The sequence below is a fragment of the Trypanosoma cruzi genome, genomic scaffold (assembly GCF_000209065.1).
Source record: "Trypanosoma cruzi strain CL Brener 1047053516433 genomic scaffold, whole genome shotgun sequence".
Taxonomy (NCBI): domain Eukaryota; phylum Euglenozoa; class Kinetoplastea; order Trypanosomatida; family Trypanosomatidae; genus Trypanosoma; species Trypanosoma cruzi.
In genome coordinates this window covers 59,795-72,359 of record NW_001849328.1, presented here as the reverse complement: position 1 = coordinate 72,359, position 12,565 = coordinate 59,795, and the positions used below count along the sequence as shown (strand labels likewise).

Here is a 12,565-nt window from a genome sequence, read left to right as displayed (position 1 = left end):
AACCCTAACCCTAACCCTAACCCTAACCCTAACCCTAACCCTAACCCTAACCCTAACCCTAACCCTAACCCTAACCCTAACCCTAACCCTAACCCAAACCCTAACCCTAACCCTAACCCTAACCCTAACCCTAACCCAAACCCTAACCCTAACCCTAACCCTAACCCTAACCCTAACCCTAACCCTAACCCTAACCCTAACCCTAACCCTAACCCTAACCCTAACCCTAACCCTAACCCTAACCCTAACCCTAACCCTAACCCTAACCCTAACCCTAACCCTAACCCTAACCCTAACCCTAACCCTAACCCTAACCCTAACCCTAACCCTAACCCTAACCCTAACCCTAACCCTAACCCTAACCCTAACCCTAACCCTAACCCTAACCCTAACCCTAACCCTAACCCTAACCCTAACCCTAACCCTAACCCTAACCCTAACCCTAACCCTAACCCTAACCCTAACCCTAACCCTAACCCTAACCCTAACCCTAACCCTAACCCTAACCCGCACGCGCTCAACCATTACAATTTGTGGCCATGGCAGATGGTCGCGCCCAACGCTCCGGTAAAACACGCTAGGCACTAATGCGTATAACGAAAAACATGCCCAAACACACCGCGCAACGGCAATAAGTCCATACCGAAAAGACGCGACCTCTCACAGCAGTTGTGGCTCACTGTGTGCGTAAACTGCGAGACGGTCCTCCACACAACAAACTCACACACCGCCAGCAGTCAACCACCAATGGACGACAAAGAGAAGAGATACACCGCCGCCACCGCCTCCAGTTCAGTCCCATGGCCAACGGGATACGGCCACAGCCCGCTGCCAACACAAAACACGCACGGAGCAAGCAATCACACAAACAGACACACGCGGAAGCGGATCCCCATCCATCCATGACGCGATGCCTCACTCCATGCGTTCACACGGAGCGCATTGTTTCCTCAATAGAACTTACCCTTCGTTCATCCCGCTAAGATGATTCACTTAATGATCAGTCCTATAAAAAAATAGAATGAAAAGTAAAATGTATTAACACTACGATACAGTTAAAGACAGTAATTCCTTAATAACAGAGCAATTCTCTTATTACGTCTTGCATGCACACAAAAGCATTCAAATAAATAAAAATTCTAATATTTTCCTAACGTTAGTCAAAATGCCCCTGGCACCCCTGATCTGTTTCTCTGTCGTGAAGAAATATCGCGTTGTAATTTTTTGGCATCTGTGCGCCTTGCTCCCAAAGGGGATGATGCACCTGCGCCGCATCCAAATATAATTATCCATCAATATGAAAAAAAATTAAATTGCTTTTTACGAGAAACCAAATTGTCCTCTTACCTCCCTAATTCCTCCTAATGATTCCCACTGGTGCTTTTTGTTTCTTCTCTGTAGTTGACTCTTAAATTGCACGTAGTTTTTTGATATCTGCGGGCGTCAAAATGAACTGGTACTGGCGTACCTCTTTATCCCAGAACGCCTTAATTTCTTTTTCATCACGGCTTCTGGAATTGACGAGATCACATCTCTGCCAGCCATTCATCGGTTTGCTGTCTGGGTGTTGTACATAAATAATCTCCCACGACAAGTCTCGGTGAAAATTACCCCAATTCTTAAAGAACCACGATAGGTACTCGGTGAACTCCTTTACAGTGCTGGTTTTGGTGTGGTGATCATGCGCCGTAGTCATCTGCAGTCCAACCAGTGTCTTCCGCGGTGACTCCATAAAGAAAAGGGCATCCACCAGCGGAAAGTTCCCGACCGCTGGTTTGTACATCACCTTGTACCTTGCTAACTTCTTCCCAGAAACGCCTTTCTTTGTCGGTAATCCAACGGCCTCAGTAGGGTGCCCTTCAAGGTTCCTTTCTAGTGCCGCTAGCTGGAGAGCGCGTCGTCCTGGTGGTTTCAGCTCCTTTAGCTTTTTTTTTATTCACAGCACCCCTACACATAAATGTGGCCGTGCCCAAAATCTCCAAAACGTTAGATAACAAAAAGACGTCGGGATGCATGAGTAGCTTAATAATTTCCCTAGAATGCATTTTCGTCGATAGATGAATATACATTTTGCTCGCAATCACACGGGAGGCTGGAGAATTGAGATATGTTTCATCCTCTGAATCCTCTGACACTCGAACAATTTGCACAAGTTTGTGAGACGGATTCACAGCCTCCCATAATTTGTCACTCATCACGCCAACGTAATGCTTAGCATTGGAACCGTCAACATCATTTATGACTTTGTCGATATCTTTTTTCCGGTTTTTAAATTTTTGCGCGTCAAGGATGACGCGAAGAATCGGTCCCACTTCATCCATGCGTTCCTTCACCTGCTTCCAGTATTCATCTTTTCCCCTTGGCTCATTGCGCTTCATCCAAACGCATAAAGCCCTCACATCGCTCTCATCGGGGCAATTCATTACGATTAGAGTTGGTCCATTTTGCTTCGTCCATCCTTTAAAGTTGTTTATGTTCGGTGATGTCACCACAATCATGTTCCACACAGTGAAAGGTAAGCCAACATGCGGTTCCCTCCCCTGTTCTGCCACGTCGTAGATAACATAACCCTTCACACCACGTTCAGTATGATCTTTCAAGAGCTCCACGAAAACGTCCTCGCTCCCGAGGTCTGATACCGTTTTTTTATTCTTGTCAAACAGGTATACTGATTTCTTAATAATGTACGCAACCAATGGGAGTTTCTTCGCGTCGTATCGCAGCAGCTGATAGAGGAGGTACGAACCGGCAGCCATCGACTTCCCGATCCCGGGCGTCCCAATGAACAGACGCTTCTTAGGCGAAAACACGGTCCGACCGTGAGGGCTGAACCACTCGGTGAGATCGCCCTTGACGGTCTGCCACACTCGTTCCACCTCACAGTTCACATAGCAGTCAAAAACAGGTTCAGTCCCAGCCCACGAGTACGGCCATCCCTTGTCCGAAGTGAGCACCAGCAGCCTGAGACGTGCTGCACCGGATTGCCGCACACCGTCATTCCTTTCGAGGGTTTCGCCAACTTTCTTGTACGTCCATGACTGTGGTGGTTCCCCGTTCTCCACCTTCATTACCGTCCTCTCGCCGTCGGATACTTCCACGACATGATGCCACCTCGCATTGTACACTGAGTCGTACATTCCCTTCATCACCTTTGGATTAACCACGGGCGTTGATGTCTGCGCCCGAGAAAGGGCTGCGTTTATTTTTCCCCTTGCAAGTAGAGCAACCGTATTCTTCCTTCTAAAGCCCCTCCATTGCTCGAGAGAGTACACACCCTCGTGGTGAAGCTTATTAATAGCCTCCAGCTCTTGGTACTCTGTTAAATTAAAAATAATTCTGAGAAGCTGCTGTTTTTTTACGTAAGCACCCGGCTCCTGAACAAACACCTGCATCGCCACGTTGTGGTCTTTACCAACGACCGCCCTGCCGCCAACATAATTCCGAAGAAAATCGTTCAGCTTCATGTCGGTGCTGAGAGTTCTTCCCTCCAGCAGGATGTCCTTTACGGTGCTGTTCATGGTCCACTGTGGTTGCCGCGCTTCCTCCACTCTTATGTGTGTCGCGGCGGGTTGATCTGTGACATCCTCAGACTCCGGCCTCGCTCTCCTCCGATCTCCCTGCGGCACGGCAGACGCTCGGCTCTTGGCATTGCCACCTTGCACTCTATTGCGCTTTGGAGGCATTGTTTCTCCTTGTTTTCTTGGCTGGATTGAGTTAAAGCTGAATACTGGCCGACAAACGAGAAAAGAATAAGAAATAAAATAGTCACAGAAATAACTGGCAGCCACAACAAGAGACTCACCCACACAGTGTGACAGCACAGTATTCGATGCACACCACATGCACGAGGACCACCACAACGATATGTGGATGCCATCCACCCAGCACAGTGTTGGTGAGAGCCAACAACAACAACGTGGTGCGCACGGAGGGTTCCGTCCACGCATACCGCTCACCACGGTCCCGCACCCGTGTGGCACCGCCGTCACCGCACACACTCTGCAGGAGGACGTGGGCACATAATCCATGACAGAAGCACAAATCATACACACCACAAAAGCGATGCATCACGGTAATCCCCCACACAACAGAAAAGAGTGCAACTTGCATGCTTTATGGAAAATATCTGCGGTGTGCATGGCAAAAGGGTGCCGTGACGCTGCCTTTCATATTGCATTCGCCATTCACGTATCACTTGGGAGCACGCAGCCACCACTCCTCCGTTCTGCTCCCCGTGCTGCTCGTGTCGCTCCACTGGAGGAAGTTGTCACCGCACATCCCCCTCACCGTGCATTGCGGAATACAAACCTACCACACCGCATGGGTGCGGTGCCACCACGCCAATAAATCCCAGGAAATACCCCGCTGCCTCGTGTGGCACGGACGGCAGTCTCATTATGCCTGCGAAAGGCTCTTTTTCCAAACAAGAACGCGGCCCCACCACACGCCAGTAAAAACGTTTGGTCCGTCGCACGCAAAGGAGTGGAGCGGGAGAACAGCAGGAAAGGCAACACCGGCAGCCATGAGCAGCCCGCACACGCCAACACACCGCTGCCCCGCATATCACCAAAAATAAAAATACCAAAGAAACTTGTCACATCCCAACTGCAAATCGCAAGTGCGGTTGCAGCACACACTCCCGCCTCCTGGGCGTGTGCGGCCCCTCGCTGCTCGGCGCTCTAAGTGGGATCACCAAAAGCACCAATTCGGGAAAATTCGACCACCGCCACTGCAGTCACGCTCCCCATTTCTCACAAAGGCGAAGGCTTGCGGTGGCGCAGCGGACGGCGGCATGCACAGTCGCAGGGTAATGGACTGCCGCGGGAATCACGCAACGGCGATGCGCCCCTCCTTTGGGCCTCCCAACAAAAAACATGTGTCGCGCAGTCCCCGTGAGCAACACACATTGAACCGTATTCAGCTCCACTACTGTGGCCATCCGCACTCACAGCATGAGTGCGACAACGCAGGCCAGGAAGCACGGAATAACACCACGCATCCCTCCAATAAAGGTCAGTCGGCGTCCGTGCTGCCTTCAACAATAATTCTACCCCACATCACCCCTCTGCATATCCGCAGCAAAAAGGCCCACACGGTGCACACAACATTAGGAGTTCCTAAAGCGCAAACCGGATCATCAGAGCGCTGCCGTCTTCTCAACATTAGGTAGAAGCTCTCTAATCCTTGTCGCCGCCAGCCTGCGGTATTATGGAGGGGCATTGCGTTCTCGGCATATCTCTCCATTTACTTCACTCTCCCGACGCCGCAAATGAAGTGACGTCCCACAAGTGATTCCGACCGTTCCGAAGAACGTGACGTATCAGACGCGCTGAAACCGTGCGCGTGTGTGTTATTACGGGCGAGCGACACGATGCTCTCGCACATCCATGCATTCCGATCCTGCGCAACACCCTATTTGGTGGTGCTGAAAACGTTGGACACCAAACACGCACAAATCTCACAATGAATGCCTCTGGAGAACAAACCCCCCATTGACGTCACCGCAGGCACCGTGACAACAAAGTAACAAAAGAAATCCAACCTCTGCGCGTCCTCCCGCAAGAAGTTGAAGACACACACACTTGCCCCCTTCGCTTCTCTCCAACTCCTCAAAAGTTGACAGGTCCATGGCAGGAGGAATCACGCTACTCCTCCCTCGCTCCCTGTCACGAGGCATGGCACTGCGCATATCCAGTGCATCTGCATCACACACATACGTCCCTTTGGGGCCATCGCCTCGGTAGTCACCAGGCACGCCCCGCTAGAAATTGTACTCCCAGTCGATGCGGCTTCTCCTAAGCGACCTTGCTGCCTTGCCGCACAAACAAGCCCACAAATTACGCATTATGACTGCAGACACGTGCCAGTGGGAATTCCCGCCCTTTCCCTCAGCCTTGCAAAGTGCGTGCGGCATACAAATGCCGGTCATAGGGCAGACACACACAGGCGCCGACACCCGTGACAGTGCGTGAGATACTCGCCGCAGAATGAGGTGCCGCAGGTCTCCACTCACTGATCCAGATTGACCACGCTGAAGCCCACAATTCCCGTGGGTTTGGCATCCCGATGGGTCGTCGTGGTTCATTGACTCCCATGGTGGAGGAGTGCCAAGCAAGCAAGAACCAAAAGCCTGGACACTCTGTGGAGCCAAAAAGATAGAAAACACGGGCTGGCGCGGGCACAGCTAAGCGCCATGGGAGAAACATCTCAGCTCATCCCATGGAAAACACTTCACCAACGTCATTGCAACATTGGCCTCTTGCTTCGTGGGTGTGTCACTTCTCTCTTCACTCCGTGCCAGCCTCCGTCCAATTCCCCGCCCAGCAGTACTACACGTCACACGGCGCTGCTTCCGCACAATCACACCTCGCGGCCAATCATCGTGAAGCACCTCCAACTGCAGTCGCATCCAACCTCGAAAGCCCTCGCACCCTCTTCCTCCCTCCCGTGTGTCGAAAGAAGACGCCTCTCTCGCGGTCTTCGCGTCCTCCCCAATAAAGCTCTGCAGTTGTGCCCAAACATCACCGGGTCTCTTGCCAAGAAGGAAACCGTGTGCGACGTGACCAATGTGAGCACACACAAATTTAGAAAACGGTTTATAGGCTCTCTGGAGTGCCCTGCGTGCGCCCGCATGTACGATGGGAACACACACGGTGCAATTCGGGCGAGACCATCGTTCCACCTCGCATCTCCGCCAGGTGAGTCGTTGACGGCTCCATCCCGCTTCACGACAGGTCGAATAACAGTGCACACGTAAGTGGCTGTGCTCTGCATTCACATGTGGTTCCCCTTTTGGGTGCAACGTCGTCAGGTGGTGGAAAGAGACGAGTCGCATTATCATTCTTCTATTTGCTGCTGCTGCCGCCTCATTTCCCGTAAGGAGCCACTGATCCCTCTCTCTTTGGCGATAAAGGGTCCTCACGCATGGGATGCATCCTGCTTCGTGTGGCATGAGGAACAGCAGAGAGTCCCCAACGTTGCCAATGCGGGATTGACCGTCCAGTGCGGTGAGTACAACACGCTGGATCCGTCGGAGGATCGTCGTGCACACTTCAGTCCGCCCGTGGCGGATACAATCCTCGGGCAGCCACACCTGTGCAAAACAGAACACCCTTCTGGAGAACGCCGAGCAGCTCCACCGACGTGTCGGAAGAACCCACAAAAAGAGGTCCGGTCAACCTGCGGCACATTACCGTGCAACTTTAATACCTTGACAGCGAGAAGAGCGTTTCTACCTGAGAGCGTTCGCCCCATCATTATCATCATCACTGCTCAAATCATCTCAACAGGCAACAATGGCATCGCTCTCGTATTGCCCATGCCCGTTGGCCTCCTCCACCCGCCGCATCACGTCCGTATGAATAAAGTCTCGTCATGCACAGCGATGCGCCCTCTCGTTTCAGATAAACACCAATATTTTATACTCACCAAGGTAGCAGTTCAGTTCTCCCTCCACAGGCACACTTCATAGAGGACGTCCTTCTGTTCCCTTTGCCGAATCAACGCACCGCACCCAGTGGATAAGCCCTGGTAGTTTCACCAAAAAAACTAGTGTTCGATTCCCACAGTAGCGAATACTCTGTATGTTATGGAACGCACAGTTTATTGTGCTAGTGCACCGCCTCGACGGCCGCCTCGCAATGGTGCAAAGATGTCATTGCCCCTGCCTGAGTGAGGCCTAAGCCCCACATTACACGCACACAGAGAAGCACACGGCGCATTTGAAAATATATTAATATTTTTTCACGGCACATCTATGGGAAGGAGCACCACCCCCGTATGCATGTTGGCAAAGCAATGGCCCCACAACGGCGGTGCTAAAAAAACGCATCCAGAAAAAGAGGAAAAAAGAAGAAGGGTGTGGAACACCCACAAGAAATGATGGATAGCCTATTTCAAACTGGCAGCAAAGAAAAGGAAAAAACAGCAGTAGTACTGGTGGTGACCATCATTGCCCTTTTTCTTCACTCGCTAATAACCCAAACACGTGGGGTTCAAAAGTCCTCTTCACACAAAATTGTGCGGCAGTTAGCCTCTCCAACCAGCCGCCTCAATACATCCAAAAGAGCACACAAGGAAACCACAAATAGCCATGGGAAAAAAAGAGAGAAAAACAATAAAAGATCCCACAGCATTAGTACGGAGGCGGAGCGACACGCTTTTCGCACAAGTAGTCGTAAAGTCGGCCAGAGCAAAAGAGATTCAGGTCCGAGTTTGCTCGGACCTCATATGCGGTTATTATGCTCCTTTGAGACTTTTCAGCCGGCTCCTGTTCCAGCCGAATGAAGAGGGCTGGCGGAATGTGATGCTCGCCGCAAAGAGCTGCTGCATCGGGGGCCAAAGAAACAAATCCTCGCATATTGCGGATGTCAAGTGGGCCGCCCCACCGCATTTCCACGTCATTATCGCTTGGCTGCGCACGTGCGTCTCTTCACGTACCCCGTCGTTCCTCAAGAAGCCTTTCCGCAGGAGTCCTCAAATGCAGTGGACGCTTGAGAGCAACAGGCCAAGCCTCGCAATCGCTGTCAGTCTCACAAACTACCTCCAGTGATTTCCCGCCGCGAAGAAAAAGTGCGAATGCGCGGTGGTTGTTTGTTCCAAGGCTGGACGGAGTGATTTTTTGCGTGGCATCATGGCGGTGCGTCCCATTGTCAAAAACTGCCTCCTGGCGTGTTTTTGCCAGCTGTGCCTCGCCGCTGTAGTTCACAAATGAGGTTGTGGACAGGCCGATGAGAACTTTTTCGATGTCACGTATCCACATGGTGACTGGAGGCCGTTTGCGATTTAACGGGAATCCCTGACGGTCCAGATCACAGGAATGAATACGTTTGCAGTCCTCGGAGAGAAAACATAGGCGTCTGCAAGCATTGCCCTTGCTCGGTATCTTTGTCACGCAGACCCCGTTGCGTAATTAATTCAGCACCTGATCCACAACAGAACTGAGGTGGCGTTCCGTTGTCTCGGCGTCATGCAGTTTTTCATTTTTCTTTGCCACGTAATCATCAAGCATACGCTGTCGATGCACCTCGAGTCCTCGTCCCAGCCTCTCCTTGCGGGCCCATTCCTCTTCAGCGCTGGCCAAGTATGTCTGTTCCTCTTGCGTGAAGACCTCGTCAAACCGGCGTCGAATGATGTCCGTCCCCTCCGGATTCACAGGAATCTCTTCAAGGGAAATGAGCTTCGGCAAATGCTCCTCGATCATTTTGACGTCGGCAGCAAGAGCCCTCTCGGCGGCGTCCTCCTTGGCTTTCGCCTGCTCGTACTTCTTCTTCCGCTCCTCGGCCAAGGGACGCACCTGTTCCGGGAATTTTGCATTCATTTCCTTAATCTGATGGATCCACTGCCTCCGCCGGCGACACCGCTCCTTCCGGACGGTCCTTCGCACCGCCTGAATGGACTGCCGCTCCCGCATGATGGCCTCTCGCTCCCTCGCCCCGTCAAGTTGAACCATCTCGAGCTGCCGCTCCTTCGTCCAAATGGCGCTCTGCCGTAGGCTGCGTCCTTGCTCCGGCTGCTGCATCGCCTGCCGCAACTTCTCAGAGGCACTCTCCTCGTCCCCTTTCCTCGTTCGGATCTTCTCCACCGTATGCTCGCACTCCCAATTGCGGCTTTCGCGGTCAGCCTGCAGAGCAGTGCTCTCCCGCTTTTTCGCCTCCAGAGTCCTCTCAAGTTCGTCCAACGTGGTCCCACCTCTCCGCTCAAGCTCTTCGGCCATTTTCTCCGCCTCATGATTGGCGCGCTCGCAAAACACACTCAGCTGCCGTTCCCGCGCCTCCTCACGGTTGCTCTCAATGGCGTTGATGCGCTTCATCCATTCATCCCTCATGTCTGAAATGGCCTGTTGGATTCATAGCTAAAATGCCTGTAGTCGTATGCGGTCCGGGCAATCATGAGTTCATCCCGGAATTCCATGATGTCCTGATCAAGACGCCACTTGTCAACAGCAAGATCCCTTGTGGTGGATCCAATTCCGGTCGAGACAAGAATATTGCCAACACGGCGAGTCGTGGAGAGACAATGGAACGATTCCTCCGCCCACACGGCATCCAAAAAGGCGTGAGCCAATAAAGCCGTCTCGGTAGAACCAGTGAGGCTATTGCTGCGGTTGCCTTTTTCCGTGTTGTACGCTCGGCGCAACAACTCACTGAGTTCTGAAATGCCGAAGGGAATGCACAGACGACGGCGGCGAATGTTGGAGACAATTCCTGCTGCCGACACCAGTGCTCGTTGGGCCCCTTCGTAGTGTGGCTGCGCGGCGGCATCAATGCCACACAAAGCGGACCGTTCGGCATCTCCCAAGGCGACAAATGTCAGGGAGTTTGCATCCATATAATCTGCAAACTCCGCCTCACCATCATCGCGGTGAAGCTGAAGAACGACGGTGTCGGGCAAATAAGGCATTGCCTCCAGCTCAGGCGTTGGTTGCCTTTCACACAGCACGGGGAAAGCTATTTCTCATAGTTTTTGACGATAGTGTCCATCGCCGCTCGAACGTCGCCGGCCAATGAGACACGAATTCGCGCCACCATTCGCACACGAGGTCCCTCCTTCACGGAGTCGACAATAACGCCGAGCTCGTTGTCGGCGTCAAGAAGGTCTGCGCGATGCTCTGTTGACCCAATGACGCGGCATGAGAGGGCAAAAATGCCCTTTTTGGCACCCAGCCGAATAACTTCAGTGATGACTCAAGCAGCATATCCTTCTCCGGCTGCAGAGCCGTACATGAGCTGTCGCTTTGGTGACGAACGCACGCCGTAGCTGAAGGCCACCATGTTCTGGCGTTCATGAGTAAAGTTGGGGGCGGCAGTGGCACACAATTTTCGGAAGAGTGCGCTTGCGCCCGGCACGTCCAACGCCTCATCGACGTCAAACAAGGCCTCAGCAACCGCGAATCCGGCATCCCTCAGGGGCTGGGGGCAATTCAACCGCACCGTGTTGCCGTCTACCCGCATTGTCGCGGGGAGCTGCGAGGACGGCGTCGTGGTTTGGTGGGAACAGAAACGGCTTTCGCCTCCATTGAAAGAACATCATATTGAATGCTGCACTGTGCGTTTGTTGCATGCACACACAGGAGGATCAAAGACAGAAAGAAAGAAAAGAAGAGAGAGACCGAGAGGGAAACAACACTGAATAATCTTCTGGGCCGCCGGCCGGATTCTGAAATCATCCAAAAAGGACAAGGAAAAAAAGCGGTAAATGGAGAGGCAGTGAGTTCGCCGTAATGTTTCCCCCAATATGTCTATATATACACATTCCGTCAATCACCGCCGTGGGCTGCTGCGCACAGTTACAATTAGAAACAATTATCCCCCGCGAAGCGGCAGGCCTTTGGGGCTCCTCCACCCACAAGGTGGGGATCACAAAGTGGGTGGGTGGGAAGGCAAAAATAATAAATAATAAATAATAAATAATAATTCCGTCTGGCAGCTGTCGGCTCCCTGATTCCCTCAATCGCGGTCTCCCAAAAGACAGTGCGATAGAAGGGAAAAAAGTTGTAAAGAGATATCTTCGTTTGTGCGAGATATGAATTTATTTGGGCAGCCAGCCATCATCGCAGGCATTCTTCTCACAAAATCCCATGAAAATAAAAAAAATTATGCGGCCCCTGTAGTGCGCAACAGCCTCCAGTGACGATGCGCCTCTGGTGGAAAAAATAAAATAAAATGAAAAAAGAGTGGTGTGAGTGTGGCACTGCTGATCACAACGGTTCTCTGAAAAGAAAGGCATTCACTGTCTAGAACCCGTAGGCACACACACACATAAAAATCGTTAAAATACTTCCCAATATATTTCACCAGAACAAAATGCACTTTGTTCCCCAACTATTTCCCTAACTTTCTTCCCTATCCCTTTTCCCCCAAGATTGTTGTATTCTCATTTCTCGGATTTTATTTACAAAATCAGGTGTCAACACAAACTGGTATTGGTGTACCTTTCCGTTCCAGAACGCCACAATCTCTTTTTCAGCGTCGCTCAAATTTTCGGTATTGACGGGATCACATCTCCGCCATTTTGATATTTCTTTGCTCAATGCGTGTTGTATATAAATCATCTCCCACGACAGGTCTCGGGATAATTCCTCCCATCCTTCAAAATATGCCGCCAGGCGTTCATTGAACAGCTTCACAGTGCTGGGTATGGTGTGGTGCGCACCCGCCGTCGTCATCTGCAGCCCAACCAGCGTCCTCCGCGGCGAATCAACAAAGAAAAAGCCGTCCACCAGCGGAAAGTTTTCAACCTTCGGTATGTACAGCACCCTGTACTCCATCGGAATCCTCGTGACACTGCCTTCCAGTTTCCCTAATCCAACGGTGCGAGTGGGGTGCCCTTGATGGTTTACATTCAGCACCGAGGACCGCGGTTTGGAAGGCGATGGTGGCGGCAGCTCCTTGAGTCCCTCTACTATTGCAATGACAAGCTCCCCATACATGAAGGCACGCAAACCTAATTGTTCCAGAGCTCGGGAAGCAAGAGCACCACGCGATGCCAATATTAGCAACAAAAGATCCTTTGCACACATTTTCTTTTCCAAACGGTCTGCAATTCGAAACCCGATATCAGCACT

General features: G+C 51.8%; 1 protein-coding gene and 4 pseudogenes across 1 annotated transcript, besides 7 other annotated features; all 5 read right to left on the bottom strand.

Moving 5' to 3' along the window:
- Window positions 1-506: a microsatellite.
- Window positions 1-509: a repeat region.
- Window positions 1-12,565: a sequence feature (areas not merged during assembly with more than two copies in the genome that could not be assigned to a particular haplotype).
- Window positions 507-695: a repeat region.
- Tc00.1047053506325.40 lies at window positions 1,353-3,683 on the bottom strand (annotated as a pseudogene).
- Tc00.1047053506325.36 lies at window positions 5,646-6,095 on the bottom strand (annotated as a pseudogene).
- Window positions 6,241-7,266, bottom strand: Tc00.1047053506325.33 (annotated as a pseudogene).
- Window positions 8,132-11,017, bottom strand: Tc00.1047053506325.30 (annotated as a pseudogene).
- Window positions 11,079-11,124: a sequence feature (CT-rich).
- Window positions 11,130-11,577: a mobile genetic element.
- Window positions 11,383-11,416: a sequence feature (AT_rich).
- Tc00.1047053506325.10 (retrotransposon hot spot (RHS) protein, putative) lies at window positions 11,831-12,565 on the bottom strand (the record flags this gene model as incomplete). The annotated part of the gene is made up of 1 exon (XM_802140.1): window positions 11,831-12,565. A coding segment is annotated over one exon (735 nt), but the record flags the coding sequence as incomplete, so codon positions are not given.